We start from the raw sequence: 14686 nt of genomic DNA, 5'->3' as shown, positions 1-14686 counted from the left end.
TATTCCTCTCTAATGACTACTTTTACACGCCCCTTCACTCAAGTTAAGTCGACACCCCTCATCGTCTTATAAATCCTCTCACGTTGTCTTGTACCATGTTGCTGCACTATCATTACCCTAGAGGTGTCTTGAAAGTTGACTATTTTTACGACTGTATCATATGTTTTTGATGATACATCATCCTGTCTCAATCCTAGTCGGTCTGTGTCTTGCACCATGCGACCAAGTCAGCTCAGAAGCGCAGTTCGAGCATACAGGTGACCAACATTAATTTGAAACGTTGACGTGTCGTTCAGCGGTCAGTGTTGGGCGAGTAGAGGATGTTAGTTGAGAGTATGACGACGGACTGTTACAAGTCACAACAATATCCTTCCAGCCCACCGAGGCATTGCCACACAGTCCCTCACGCTCTCTATACCGCTCATCCAGCTGATCAGCCGCTCGAAACCCAGCCCGAAACCGCCGTGGGGCGCCCCACCGAACCGCCTCAGGTCTAGATACCACCCGTAGTCCTCCCGGCTGAGCCCATGACGGTCCAAGGCGGCCTCGAGGAGCCCCACGCGCTCCTCGCGGAGCGAGCCCCCGACGAGCTCCCCAAGCCCCGGCACCAGCAGGTCGAAGCACGCAACGGTCTCCCTGTCGGGCTCCCCCGCGTTCGCGCGCATGTAGAACGGCTTGAGCGCGGCAGGGTAGTCCGTCACGAACACCGGCCCGCGCACGTACCCGTCGGCGAGCCAGCGCTCGTGCTCGCTCTGGAGGGACGCGCCCCACTTCGGGGCGAAGACGAACGCGCCAGAACGCGTCTGGTGTGCGGCGAGAATGTCGATGGCCTCGGCGTACGTGAGGCGCGTCCACGGCGTGGGCGAAGTCGCGTAGGTGTGGAGCTCTGCGCGTCGCGCGGAGGCGACGTCGGCGGGGTGGGATTTCCAGACTGCGTCCATCTCCGGGCTGTCTGCATGGGTGCGGAGGATGTGGCGGATGGAGCCTTCGACCAGGGAGGTAAGATGTGGGAGCGAGGACAGGAAGGCCCATTCGGCTTCCAGCATCCAAAACTCGGCGAGGTGACGGGAGGTTTGAGAGGGTTCGGCACGGAAACAGGGAGACAGAGTGTATACACGGGAGATGGCTGCCGCCACGGCTTCTAGGTGCAGTTGAGAGGAGACGGTGAGGTATGCGGGATGGTTGAAGTACTCCGAAGGCTTTACGTTGGAGGATTGCAGGGTTGCGTTTGAGCTGGGTCTGATCTGGAATGTTTCGCCAGCACCTTCACAGTCACTAGAGGTCATTATAGGCGTATGTATGTGTAAAAACCCATTATCCTGTTGCAGTTGTTAAACACCTGCGCGCATTGTGTAGCTGGTGACCCACCTGGAAGAAGTCGTGCATAGCTCTAGTAGTAGTATCTCGCAGTCGTAGCATAGAGCCCGTTTCACGTGTGCGGGGCCGCAGATGACAGTGATTTCGTAGATGCTCCGCGGACATTGCTTGCTTTTGGAGAGGATACTCCTGAGAATTTTTCGATTATGCATACGTTGCATACAAGTACGCGGACGTACCTCTGGGTCGCAATCACCAAAGACTTCCGCTGCCTCCACCTTCAGCTCCTTTGCTTGTCCAGCACCGATACTGTTTGTCAGAACACCACGTAGTCTGACACTAGCACCATTCGAAAGCCTATGTGCACTTTGAATTTGCGCGCAGTGAAACATTTGAGTCGCCCACGTACAATTTTGCAAGGTCCGTGTTCGAAAAGACCGCTTGAAGGCCTGAGTCAGAAGACCCGTCGGAGATCACTGCGAAGGCGACCTTCTTCTGTCTGCGGATGGACTTGATCCAGCCATTGACCTCAACAACTGCAGCGTGCGGGGGTGGAGGCGAGGCCAGAAGCTGGCGTATCGTTGGCGGAAGGGAGGCGGAGGAGAAGAGCCGGCGGGCGAGCATTGTCGCGGTCCGCCGCGGCGGGCCACAGGCTCAATGCACCAGAGCTGGATGGCCCACGTGACCGTTTCCCAGGATCGCGCACGGCATGGGTGGTGTAGTCGAGATCGCGTCCAGACTCCAGACAACACCTCCACCTGCTCCTAACTGCCTCTCACACGACATGCACACGAGACCATGGACGGTGCCACAGAGTGATGTCACAAATGCATTAGGGTTGTCAATGCGCATATATGCTTCCCGGACACCATTCGCTCTCCCTAACGTCCACCGCTAGCATCACATCGCACTCTGTCGCACCTCTTATCCACCGCGATGAGTCACTTGCCCTCCCAAGAGAAGAAGACCGCATATCAGTCAGAGCCGGCTCTCCAAGACACCCGTTTTCTTGTCCCTCCTCAGGAACAGAAAATGGCGGAGCCTAGGAAGGCGCCGGCAGGGAGTTGGCTCGTTCCTCCCCAGGAGGAAATGGTTAACGTCGCGTCCATGAGGGGAGAGGAAGGCATGTGGACTGATCAATGACAGCATGTACTGCATCTCACACTTTCATCTTTGCAGCCCGCATCGACCGAAGTTAGTCTCGCGTCGCTTTTGTTTTAACCCGCTGCTAACTGGTAGCAACAGTGATTGGCAGGTTCAACGAGCAGCTCAGGAGTCGAACGATTGAACACGACGCCGTCACCTCAGAAGAGCGTGCTCGCGACAGACAGCAGAGGCAAGCTGTCCTCTCGGGAGCAGCCGGAGTGACGGGAGAGGATTTCGGGTACTGCGAGAATCATCATGTAGTGCGCCGTTCCGGTGCTTGAGCAGGGAAGTGCCGTCGGCGTCCGTCAAGCTGAAATATTCTGAAGAAGTCGCGAAATTTGTAGCACTGGTACTGTACAGTCGGTAGCATCAGCCTCTTTCACGAATAGTGTTTAGAAAGCGCCAAAGATTTGGTCGGGCGTCAATGCTCTCTGAGGGGTGACAAACATGTACAAATGCCGACCTGGTCACGATTCACGACACCTAGTAAGGTGTGGCAGCCACCGCCTGTGTACTAGTCCCTTCCTCACACACCTTCTCTATCTCGCTCGCGTCGCAAGAATGGGTCGTCTAGCCGAGATGCAGAGGAAGCTCCTTGAGGTATGCGTGTTCACCTCTCTCGTTAATACTCAAGTACTCAGGTCACTAGCAAATGATGGGTCCCGAAGCAATGGGCGTGTCCAACGCGAACCTGCACTGGTCGGACGAAAAAGTGTGCAGGAACTTCCTTTGTGGTACCTGCCCGCATACCTTGTTCACCAACACAGTGCGTATACAAGAGCTGCTCGTGGTGTGCGCGTCGTTGACCCTCTGTCTTAGAAAATGGACCTCGGTGCTTGCCCCAAATCGCACACCGAACGGCTCAAAACCGAGTTCCTGGCCGCTCGAGAAGCCAGTCCCAGTGACACCATCTTCGCGCGCTTCCAAACGGAGTATGAGTCCAACATCTTTGCTTTCGTCGACGAGTGTGACAGGAGAATTCGCACTGCGCACCGGAGGTTGGAGAAGACTCCAGAGGAGAACGCGAAGACGACCAACTTGGTGAGTGGCATGTTCCAATTGACGCTGTTTGGTGTATTCACGCTGGGTAGATGAGGGAAATTGCGGAAATTGAGCTCGCCATTCAAGGTGGCACTGAGAAGATCGAGACATTGGGAGAGCAGGGCAAGGTGGACGAGTCCATGCGGGAGATGCAAGCAATTGAAGCTTTGAAGAGCGAGAAAGCGGACAAGGAGGTGTGTTGTATGGTCCATTAGTCTTGTCGCCTCCCTGACCTTCTTCAGCGCGAGCTTCAACAATTGACAGACACCTCGGGAGCTTCTGGACATCAGAGGCTGCGTGTATGTGACGTGTGCGGCGCGTATCTGTCAGTACTCGATTCGGATCGTCGTCTGGCGGACCACTTCGGTGGCAAGGTGCGTGAATAATTTCGCTACTTCCTTCCCCTCTGACCTCATTCTCCACGTTCAGATGCATCTCGGTTACCACGAGCTGCGTAACATGTTGATCAAGTTCAAGGAAGACCGGGACAAGCGCAAGATGGGTCCACCGTCCAGTGTACCATCGGGTGCCCCTCCGTCTGGTGCTCCGCCTCGTGGGGGTGACCGTGACTCGTTCCGGTCCTCCCGTGATGACTACCGTGAGCGCGACCGGGGTTATGAGAGTCGACACTCTTCACGGTATGAGTGGGTTCAGTCTACTTCAGACGGTCTATGCCTTTCGGCTGACATTGGATTCAGTGACAGGAAGAGGGAACGGTCGCGGTCACCTGGTCGTCGCTCCAGGTACTAATGATCGCGTTGGACATCCTGTCGAGACTTGCTTTCTTATGTTATCGCTGTGTATTGTAAACTCACTGTTTAGTCCTTTCACGATTGCCATCTTTGTATGCGAGCCGCATCTGTCCATCGTGAATCAAGAAGGCTGTACTGTGGGCTGCAACCATGGCATCCGGGTTATAACTCGTAAACGCGTAAAATCCTGATAGATCTCATAAAGTCAACCTCGACTCCATCCTTTCCAGTCGAACGTGCTAGTCGACTTCCCCTTGCTCGACGGCTTGGAATCTATGCTCCGTGACTTTGAGGGTTGGACTTGCGGAGTGAGCTTGGTCATAACGGAGCGCGAAGTAGTCTCTGCAACTCGTGGGGTCTCTGTAAGCGATTTGGCTGTGGCCAGTTTCGTCTGAACACTGGACGATGAAGGGGCTTTGACCTTGGGTTGGTGCATAGAGACGGCTTTGTAGGTACTGGCCGGGAACTGAGGAACAGGCAAGCTCAGAATGGGCTTGAGTCTCTTCGCGCTGCGGGGGGAATCCTTGTTCACATCATGAGGTGGAGGCTCAGCGAGTTTGGACTGGGCCTTCGAAACGGACGGAGTGATTGAGTGGGGTTCACTCCGACTTGCAGTAGCTGATGGCCGTTGAACGCTTCGCTTCGTCCCTTGTCTGAGCGTATGGAGTCTGAGGTGGTCGTGGATGAAGTCGGCTTCTTCGTAGTGATCAAACGAGAATCAGCACTGCTTGCGGCCCCGTCGTTGACAGATCGCGGAGCAGGGTCCGGGGGTTCCATCCGAGCGGGCTTCTTCATGAGCTTGCTAGTCGAGTCTGTCGCGTCGCCCGTTCGTACGAAGGGATTCGCGCTTACAGATCGGGTCAAGGTCGAGAGAGGAACCACCTTCCGATCTGCGTTCCCTGCCTCTTGCCCTTGCTCTCCGCGTGCCTGTACCTGCCTCACCATGCGCTCAATAGTTGACAGGGTGACAGTCTTCTTGCGCACTTGGGTGCTCGAAGCGGGTACTTCGACGCCGTATTTGCGCTTGAGTGAGGACGATGCTGCGACCTTGGTAAATATGCTGTCCCCGGTGACGTCGCTCTTCGACAGATGGGCTTCGCTCCTTGACGGAGGCGGCGTCGACGGGAGATCGCCCCACGAGGGTGGGCGTCGGAAGAGCGTCAGGGGATCCGGGGGTCGTTGTGGGGTGGCTTCTTCCGCGGTAAGGGGAGGTCTCGCCGGAAGAGCTGGTCGGTCAGGCCGCGAGTAGAATCTGGCTGTGGCAAAACGCTCCCTGATGGCGTCACGTTCGAGGTCTGCAGTGTGCGACATCCACGCCCCGTCCTGGTATGGGCCGTCATTGAAAGGAAGATCGCGGTGGTCTTCAGGACTGAGTCTCCTTTTCGCACGTTTTCGTCGCCGATCGTGAGCCCGTTCGTACCACCAACCATCAGGCCCGAAAAAGTCAGACCAAGAGCCATCATCACCACTCTGCTCTCCGTCCGAGCAGAACGGCCCGCAACTATGCATGTCTTCATCGGACTCGTCGGTCAGGTCATCTTCCCAATCCTTGTGATCGTTTACTGAAGCATTGTAAGGTTGAAAGACGTCCACCTGGTTCCTGGATACCCGTGAAGATGCCGTGTTGAGACCAGGAAGACAGAACTTAGGGGGGGTACAGTCTCGCGGAGAGGGCGTGGGGCGAAGGGATGATATAGAGCATCGATCTTGATGAAGAACGGCAACGGGCTTGAAAATGTGGTTTTTGGTTTGAGGGAACAAGAGGCAAGGTATTTGAGAACCTTCGGGAGGTTGGAGCGGTCAAATAGTGCGGCATTCGAGCAGGGTTTGAAGGGAAACCCAGATGGTCTATGGGATGGAGCGCATGCAGTGCCTCGAAGATCTGTAAGAGATTGGGTCAAGACAGCAGAGTTGAAAACATTCGTGGACACTTACCGATGATGCTGAGCAAAGGTAGACGAAGGAGGCAGTCAAACACATCCTTGTCGATGAGGAAGCAGTTGACGAGAAAGAGGGCGCGGAGTCCCCATGGTCCTCGCCTCTCGGGAGTATGCTCTTCACTCCACACGACAGTCTTCGTGAGTCGCCGTATGCCAAAGGAGCTGACGAGGGTTCCACTCGCGTCGAAGGCGGATAGAGCGTGTAGGGCGCGAAGTTCGACTATGGTCTCATCATTCAAATGATGACACTGAGGTAACGACAACACGGTGACGAGGGAAAAGTGTGGAGTGTTGGGAATCGTCTGTAGGAGAGGGAGGTGCACATCAGAGAGAGGGATTGTATACTCTCGGAAGATAGGAGGAAGGTCTTCTATGAGTTGTATGAGCCCTGCCCATGCGCGTGGATCCAGGAGACGAAGATTGAAGTCTTCACAGTGGTCCTCTGGTGACAGTGGCCGGTAAGTGGGGAAGAGTGCTTGGAGGATGTCGAAGTCATGTCTGTCGCGGGCACGTCGATAGCTCACTCTTGCATTCCCCAGATCCACAAGCGCCTCTGAATCTGTGATTAGACCCTCAAATAGGGCCTTGAAGCAGAAATAAGAGAGGGAGGGAACGTAGGAGAGTGATGTGGACTGGGCGAGGTCAGAAAGAGGATGGTAAGAAGGAGGTATGGACGACGGCGCAGGAGCTAGAGTGTACTGATCAATGGTTGCATCTTCTGAACGATGAGTGGCGTTGTAGTTGTGAAGGATGATAGGCTTCAGGGTCATCGAGGTGAACAGTTAGGATGGCGCGACGCGTCTGTCACGCGCTGCTGCAATTCACGCGTTCTGTCACGCGTTCTGTCACGCGTGTCGTAACGCGTGTCGTAACGCGTGTAGATATCACGCTTTTATGAGACCGGACTTTGAGATTTTTAGGACAGCAGACCGGCGTCCAGTACTGATGATAGTGATCGTGCATGATACGTGTCAACGTGAAGCAAAGGAAAAAGAATATATCGCATCCACATTAGTAGACTGCGTCACTTCTGCTGCTTGCCCTTCGTCACATCCCTCGCACGCACATAATCCGCCCAATACACCTTCCAATCTGCCTCTGCAACGCCCTCCCCTGCTTTACCAGCACCTCCATCCTCGTCGCGGCTGACGCCTGCCCAATCTAGAGCGCGTTGGTAACATTCCAAGGCCCTGGCTGAGGCGTCCGGCGCCGAGGACTTCTCGGTAAGATAACCGAGGTAGTTCCACGCCTTCGCCGCCGTGCTCCTTGCATCGCGAAGAGGGCTTTCGCAGGCCCACGCATGGTTGGAGACTTGTCGTACATGGTGGACAAAGGCGCCTCCGTGGGTAGTAGCGGTGAGTGGTTTTTCTGAATCCGTGATCCTTCAGGGGCCAGCGTGAGTGAGCGCGCTACACGCTCAGAAGACTCAGCAGCCTGGGTTAACCACTCGATGGTCACTGCCGGTTTCTTCCGTAGAGCGTAGAGGACCTCAGCGTGGTGCACGGAGAGCATCGAGGAGCGATGGAGGAGATAGAGAAAGTGGAGGGCTTGAGGCGGGGAAGCGGATGCGAAAATTGAGGGGCGGGGAGGGAGCGGAGCAGGTTGAGGGCGGATTCTTCGAGTGCTTGGCCTGAACCAACTGGCCGGTGGTCGAGTAGAACGCGGATAGGGATACCAACGCTGATGCGAGGGTTCGTTGAGCAGCGGGGGATGAAGGAGCGGATTCGGGGACTTTGAGAGTCTCTGCTGGACCTATGGCAACATCGCTGTTGCCTGGAGTAGTTGAAGGGTTCGCGTCCACCACAACAACGCGTCTTCCTGGTCGCCCAACCTGCGGTTGAGGTTGCCCAGCTTGAGGGCCACCCGGGCTGCGTCGATCCCCTGTCCTCCGAGCGCACGCCATACGCGGGTGTACTCCGCTCGTGCCTCGTCGAGTGCACCGACGGTCCCTATCCTCTCCACAATGTCGGCTCGGCGAGCGATGAGAGTCGCCAAGGTCATCGGATGGATTTTCTTCGCGCCCTCCGCGAACCTGATAGCGCTCTCGAGAAACTCCTGCGCATACTCCAGATTCGCATCGATCGGAGCAAGTGCCGCGCCGCTTGAACCACCGGAGAAAGCGTTGGAGGCAACAACTTTCTGTCCAGCGCCCCAGTACAGCGCCATCCATGCTGCCCGCACCGTATGCCTTCCTCTGTACCCAAGACCAGAGTCGGAGCCGCCTTTAGGCGAGCCCGTCCACCTCTCCGCCTCCAATTCCCACTGCCAGTTCTTCACCTCCGGATCTTGCTCTGCCGCAAGCTTCACGTGCTCCACGTACTGATGGGCGACTTCAAAAGCGGTGAAAGCGGTTGTCCCAAGCAAGACCGCTCCTACGGCAGTGAATTTGAAGAGTCGCCCGAAGTATCCGACTGCGTGCATAGTGTTGGTCGCGAAGCTATCATCGAGGTAAGGATAAGGATTGACTCCTTCCGGATACGGGCCATGGGAGGCATGTCTGCGGGTAAATAGAGAAGAGTGCCGAGGGGAGGCTCGCGGAAGCGCAGTAGGGAGACGGCGGACTCGTGAAAGCATTTGGAGAGGAGATGGCCAGGGTGCCGTGAGTGACGCGTGCGAGGAGTGAGATCACCACGTGACGCTGGGGGAAGAAGACGCGACGCGTTTGCTCTGGCGCTTCGCTGCATCTTGCCTCCAGACCACGGCCATCCTTTCCGTCAGGCCCCACCGGAGTGCTAACACACATACAACCGTGAACTACTCATGAAGTTCTTCATTGATGACCTACCCGTAAGTGCGAGAGTCTCGCGTCAGTCGTTCTCACTGAGCGCGAGTCTAGATAATCTTCCCTTACGACCGAATCTATCCTGGTACATTCAGCATGACCATTCTCCAAAATCGCACCACTTATGTCTACCGCAGAGCAATATGCGTATATGTGTGACTTGAAGCGCTCTCTGGATGCGACGGTACGCGATTTCCGTGAACAAGACTTGCCACGTTCGCCTGACGCCGCTGCTGCCTAGGGACACTGTCTCCTAGAAATGCCGTCTGGAACGGGCAAGACCGTATCTTTGCTATCACTAATTGTATCATATCAACAAGTGAGGAGATTCGGTGCTGTTATGAGCCCTCGACGCTCATGACCTCTCCAGTTCTACCCGACAAAGCGGAAATTGATATATTGCTCGCGAACGGTTCCTGAGATCGAGAAGGCACTCGCGGAACTCAAACGTTTAATGGAGTATCGTCTAAAATGTGCAGAGACTGGTGAGGAACGTGAAAAGGAAAGCAGCTTCTACGGCATTGGCCTCACAAGTCGCAAGAATCTCTGCATTCACCCTGAGGTCTGCTGGGCTCCGGCTGCTCTCTGACTTCAATTTGGATACTTATTATGAGTTTAATGCTATAGGTGGCAAAGGAGAAGAAGGGGAAAGTGGTTGACGCTCGCTGCCGCGACCTCACGAACTCCGCGGTATGCCAAAAGGGTCGGGAGAACCCTGGGTCCGTCGAGCTCTGTGACTGGCATGAAGTAAGACAAAAACATCGTTCACTCTGCTCAACTACATGCATTGCCACAGAACCTAGGAAAACTTGAACCTGGGAACTTGATACCGCCAGGTATCTGGACCCTTGCAGATGTCCTCCAGTACGGCAGAGACAACCGTATATGCCCGTACTTCCTCGTCCGTCGGATGGTGAGTCATCAGGCGTCTATGCTCACTCAGTCACTTCACTGAGAATTTACATAGATGCCATTTGTTGACATTATCATTTATTCCTTCCATTATCTGCTGGATCCAAAAGTCGCTGAACAGGTGTCCAAGGAATTGTCCAAGGACGCCATCGTCGTGTTCGACGAGGCTCACAACATCGGTAAGACGGTAGTTGGCGTACTGCCTGTGTCGACTGCTCAACTTCAAACAGACAATGTTTGCATCGAGTCTCTGAGTATTGATCTGACTAGACCTATGCTGGACTCAGCTGCACGTAGTGTTGTTCGATTAGGCGACAAGATCGAAGAGTACGTGAAATACCAAGTCGAGTCTCCGGGGTCCTGACCCAACAAAATTACAGAATCAAGAAGACGGACGCGTCGAAGCTCCAGGACGAATATGCTCGGCTTGTTGAAGGCCTACAAGAAGCCAGCAGTGCGGAGGACGCCTTTATCTCTAATCCGGGTCAGCGTTTCATCATCGATCCCTAGCCCAATATAACCTGACACAGTGGTGGTGCAGTTCTTCCTGAAGACCTTCTGAAGGAGGCCGTTCCTGGTAACATCAGGAAGGCCGAGCATTTCGTCGCCTTCTTGAAGCGCTTTGTCGAATATCTGAAGGTTGGTCAAATTCTGGAACTTCGTGTTCATCCCATCATAACGTTCCAAATGCAGACCCGCATGCGAGTGCTGCATGTAGTCGCAGAAACTCCGCTGTCGTTCTTGCAACATCTAAAAGATATCACCTATATCGAGCGACGACCTCTGCGGCAAGTGATGCTATGCAGTTCCACGGCCGGGGTTCTCATCAGTAATTCTAGGTTCTGCGCGGAACGCCTTCAGTCTCTCACGCGCACACTGGAGATCAATCGTCTGGATGAATTTTCAGCTTTGCAGAAGGTTGCGAGCTTTGCCACGCTAGTCGCTAGCTACGAGAAAGGTATGTTTATCGTGATCTAGCTCGCTCCTTTCATCGGTACTCACGGATATACCTCGCCAGGCTTCCTGCTCATTTTGGAACCTTTCGAGACAGAGAATGCCACCGTTCCCAACCCAATCTTCCATCTCACGTATGCCCGATTTATATAAAGATTGATCCTGTTAGCTGACGAATCTTGAAGCTGTCTTGACCCCGCGATTGCGATCAAGCCGGTGTTTGAGAGGTTCAGCACCGTGGTCATCACATCCGGCACGCTGTCTCCGCTGGACATGTATCCAAAAATGCTGCAATTCACTCCGGTGGTCCAGGAAACTTACTCAATGACGCTCACACGTAATTCGTTCCTACCACTCGTGAGTGACGTATTCTGGACCCTTTTTTGATAGTTGCTCATTTCCGCTGGGTCAGGTCATCACTCGTGGTAGCGACCAAGTTGCGATTAGCTCGCGGTTCGAGGTCCGCAACGACCCTGCAGTCGTCCGTAATTTCGGGAGCATCCTGATCGAGTACAGCAAGATCGTACCCGACGGAGTCGTGGCTTTCTTCCCAAGCTACTTGTACATGGAGAGCATCGTTGCGGCGTGGAACGACATGGTGCGTCTGCCTGCGATCTGAATGCCCGCCGAGCTTCCCTGACTGCGTGGCGTTCGTCGGCACAGGGCATCCTCAACGAAGTATGGAAGCACAAGCTCATCTTCGTCGAGACTCCGGATGCAAACGAGACTAGCATCGCGCTCGAGAACTATCGAAGGGTGAGCCCGTGCGCCGATCGCGCCGGCCGCGGGAGTAGGTGCCTGAACTGAAGGATTCCCCGCAGGCGTGCGACAACGGGCGCGGAGCGGTGCTCCTCTCCGTCGCGCGTGGCAAGGTCTCGGAAGGGATCGACTTCGATCACAACTACGGGCGGGCCGTGATCATGTTCGGGTGAGCGCCCGGCTGGACTCGGTGGAGGGCGTGTCGGGCGGGCTGACTGGCGTGCAGGGTGCCGTACCAGTACACGGAGAGCCGGATCCTGAGGGCGCGGCTCGAGTACCTCAGGGACGCGTACCGGATCCGCGAGTCGGAGTTCCTGGGCTTCGATGCGATGCGGAACGCGGCGCAGTGCGTGGGACGCGTCCTGCGCGGGAAGACCGACTGGGGGCTCATGGTGTTCGCGGACAAGGTGCGTGCCGGGGCTGGACGGGCGCTCGTGCGGCCGGGGCTGACTTCTGTTCTGCAGCGTTTCGCGCGGGCGGACAAGCGCGCGAAGCTGCCGCGGTGGATCAACCAGTACATCACGGAGACGGCGTCGAACCTGTCGACGGACATGGCGCTGACGCTGTCGAAGCAGTTCATGCGGATGATCTCGCAGAACCCGAACGAGGACCAGACGGGGATCTCGCTCTGGACGGTGGATGACATCGAGAAGGCGCGGGCGAAGCAGAAGGAACTCGCGCTCACGCAGGGGCGGGACGGAGAGGTGGGCATGGACGAGGACGACGAGTACGGGGACGGGGGTATCGACGACGAGGCGCTGGCAGGGCTGGAGCTGGAGCTGGACATGTAGACAGGCTGTCAGGGAATACAGGTGCGAGACGGGCGAGGATAGATATGTAGATGTAGAGCGGACCGTGGGGGGCGTGGGCGCGAGACGTGGGCGGAGGTCATTGGCACCGGGGGCACTTTGCGTCGGCCTGGGAGGGAAAGGGTGAGGGCAGGCGGGGAAGGCTAAAGGTTCGCGTGCGGACCTCGTGGGTGACGATGCGCTCGGGCTGACTGGGGCGCGGGGTCAGGGGCGGCGGAGGCGGGGCGGGGACGACGCACGTGAAGTATCTGCGGCAGCGGCAGGAGGCGGGGGGGCAGTCTGGGGGGTGGGCGGCGGAGTTGTAGCAGTCGGACTGGCCGCAGTCGACGTTGGTGTCCGCGGTGCAGGTCAAGTGGCCGCACTGGCGAGCCTTCCACAGGCGGAGCTCGCGGTGGCACATCTGCGGGCGAAGAGGAGGCCGCTGCTGATTCGATCAGCCGCGGGATCTGGCGGCGGGGCCGGGGGGCCACTTACCGCGGGCGCTCGTCGTCGGCGGAGGTAGGAGGAACGGGGAGTGGGAGTCTGCGCGCGCTGGCCTGGCCGCCGACGCGGTTTATGTCCCCGTCGCTGATCGGGCCTCGATGGCGATCGGGGGATGTAGGTCCAGCCTCGAGCCGACTGGGGTGGTTTCGTCGCCCGCGGTCGGTCTCGCTGCGCGCCTGCCCAGCTGGCGTGGCCGTGGGCGCGGGGCGCGTGGGGCGCGGGGCGGGGTCGGAGGGCTGGGCGCGGGCAGCAGCGGGGGCGGGGCGGCGGGCGGGCGTGCTGGCGTCGAGCAGGATGCGAGCCGAGGGGGACGCAGGAGGGGGAGGGCGGGTCGCTTTTTACGGCGGCGCCTGGCGTGTGTGGGCGCGCAAGCGGGTCTCGCGGGCGTTCTGTCGCCCTCCTCGCGTGCAGCACATGCTGCCAGCCATCGATCCCACTTCAGATCGAACTCCCCGCCCCAATCAGGCACTCCCCGTCCGCCCCCCCGCCACCCCTTCGGCGGCTCCCGAACGCCTCCTCGGACGCTCGCAGCCCGCCCCTCCTCCCTCTCTCCTCGTCGTCCTCGCCGCACACACACGTCCACGCCCCTTTCGACACCGTCGTCGTCGCCGCGGCCACAGCTGGCGACTGCCGTCAGCGCGGCGTCCACTGGCGCCCCGCTCACGGACGGCCCGCGGGAAGGCCGCCCTCGCTCCGCGCCGAACACTGCTGAAATCGCTCCTGCCTTAGCCAGAAATTGGACCACCGTCTCCCCAGCCTCCTTCCACCGTCTCCCGCCTTCTCGCGCTCACCCCCTTCTCACCCTCTCCCGACCCGACCCGTCTCCGCCGCCCTCGCCAAACCACAGGTCCACTGCGCAATGTTCCTGGCCAGGCTGCGCCTTCCGTTCAATTGTCTGCCCACCGCCCGTCGCATCCGATGGATGGCCCGCGGGTCGTCTCTGCACATGCTCGCTCACGCAGGCGCCCCGGAGCGCCTCGTGCCCCCGACGATCTGACGTACACGCCCAGACGACCAGACCAGGACAAGCCGGGGTCGAAAACACCGATTAATCTCGTCGCGCTCTGTCGTGGGTGGGACGTTTGCCGTTCGCGCCCGCATCATCCGGCCCACGTCACCCGCTCTCTTCTTCGTCCCCTTCTCGCTCTCCTTCGCCGCCAGATTGCCCTCCGTCGTCCAGGTCCCAGCCCTACTCGTCTGCGTCGTCCGTCTCGAGTGGTGCGCATGACGCAACTGCTTCCTCCGACCTCTCTGACTGGACCTCCGTCGGCTGCTTCTAGAGCGCACCGAGCGCCGACCGTTGGCCGATCGCCGTGCAAGGTGGCCAACATGATAAATCCAACTTGATCAAGCCACTCTGATCGAGCAACTTGGCAACCAGCTGGGCTGTCAAGACGCCTAGGGAACTTTCCACGAGTTATCCGCAGCCCCAAGCCCCTGCCGTTCCTTCGCTCTGATTCGGTCATCCCACGCACCGGGAGTGGTTCGAGCTGCTGGTTCCTGATTAAGGTTCATCGCAGCATCCACCATGAGGTCAGTCATTTTTCCGATCCGATCGATATCAGGCCGACGAGCCAGACTGACAGATGCATTGCTGCCTTGCCAGACTCGGAACCATTCCCCAGCGGACTTGCTCACTCCGACGGACTCGTCGCATGCAGTACAACGCTCAAGCTCAAGGGTTTGACCTTCCAAGTACAGTTATTGGTATGAAATTAATCCGTGGGAGCTCATCCCCCCACCTGTGACACGACGGGTATGTAGATCATAACCGCCTCTTCCCCGAGGTAC

The 14686-nt window shown here is 57.5% G+C and overlaps 6 protein-coding genes across 6 annotated transcripts; 2 read left to right on the top strand and 4 right to left on the bottom strand.

The window, feature by feature from the left end:
- Positions 1–356: 356 nt before the first annotated feature.
- On the bottom strand, positions 357–1941 carry BXZ73DRAFT_86334 (asparaginyl-tRNA synthetase; the record flags this gene model as incomplete). The annotated part of the gene is made up of 4 exons (XM_048024163.1): positions 357–1319; positions 1369–1506; positions 1557–1674; positions 1727–1941. 4 exons carry the CDS (start codon positions 1939–1941, stop codon positions 357–359), a joined length of 1434 nt encoding a protein of 477 aa, XP_047883872.1.
- Positions 1942–3024: 1083 nt separating this feature from the next.
- Positions 3025–4254, top strand: BXZ73DRAFT_37263 (LUC7-domain-containing protein; the record flags this gene model as incomplete). The annotated part of the gene is made up of 6 exons (XM_048017966.1): positions 3025–3063; positions 3113–3229; positions 3283–3504; positions 3555–3698; positions 3747–3878; positions 3934–4254. 6 exons carry the CDS (start codon positions 3025–3027, stop codon positions 4252–4254), a joined length of 975 nt encoding a protein of 324 aa, XP_047883871.1.
- Positions 4255–6153: 1899 nt separating this feature from the next.
- BXZ73DRAFT_37462 (uncharacterized protein) lies at positions 6154–6966 on the bottom strand (the record flags this gene model as incomplete). Its single annotated transcript, XM_048018012.1, has 1 exon — positions 6154–6966. One exon carries the CDS (start codon positions 6964–6966, stop codon positions 6154–6156), a length of 813 nt encoding a protein of 270 aa, XP_047883870.1.
- A 254-nt stretch (positions 6967–7220) lies between these two features.
- BXZ73DRAFT_86332 (uncharacterized protein) lies at positions 7221–8770 on the bottom strand (the record flags this gene model as incomplete). The annotated part of the gene is made up of 6 exons (XM_048024162.1): positions 7221–7479; positions 7509–7630; positions 7655–7663; positions 7685–7835; positions 7872–7937; positions 7959–8770. The coding sequence occupies 6 exons, from the start codon at positions 8768–8770 to the stop codon at positions 7221–7223; spliced, it is 1419 nt and encodes a 472-aa protein (XP_047883869.1).
- A 186-nt stretch (positions 8771–8956) lies between these two features.
- BXZ73DRAFT_86331 (uncharacterized protein) lies at positions 8957–12394 on the top strand (the record flags this gene model as incomplete). Its single annotated transcript, XM_048024161.1, has 20 exons — positions 8957–8983; positions 9033–9063; positions 9116–9162; positions 9220–9297; positions 9349–9540; positions 9606–9725; positions 9775–9891; positions 9946–10069; positions 10121–10217; positions 10271–10374; positions 10432–10529; positions 10584–10678; positions 10730–10848; positions 10909–10978; positions 11030–11201; positions 11257–11442; positions 11508–11600; positions 11666–11772; positions 11830–12010; positions 12068–12394. 20 exons carry the CDS (start codon positions 8957–8959, stop codon positions 12392–12394), a joined length of 2385 nt encoding a protein of 794 aa, XP_047883868.1.
- A 97-nt stretch (positions 12395–12491) lies between these two features.
- Positions 12492–12812, bottom strand: BXZ73DRAFT_95645 (uncharacterized protein; the record flags this gene model as incomplete). Its single annotated transcript, XM_048026848.1, has 3 exons — positions 12492–12521; positions 12576–12603; positions 12652–12812. 3 exons carry the CDS (start codon positions 12810–12812, stop codon positions 12492–12494), a joined length of 219 nt encoding a protein of 72 aa, XP_047883867.1.
- Between the last annotated feature and the right edge of the window lie 1874 nt (positions 12813–14686).

The sequence above is a fragment of the Epithele typhae genome, assembly GCF_022376455.1.
Source record: "Epithele typhae strain CBS 203.58 chromosome Unknown BXZ73scaffold_1, whole genome shotgun sequence".
NCBI lineage: Eukaryota > Fungi > Basidiomycota > Agaricomycetes > Polyporales > Epitheliaceae > Epithele > Epithele typhae.
This window is presented reverse-complemented; position numbering and strand designations above follow the sequence as displayed.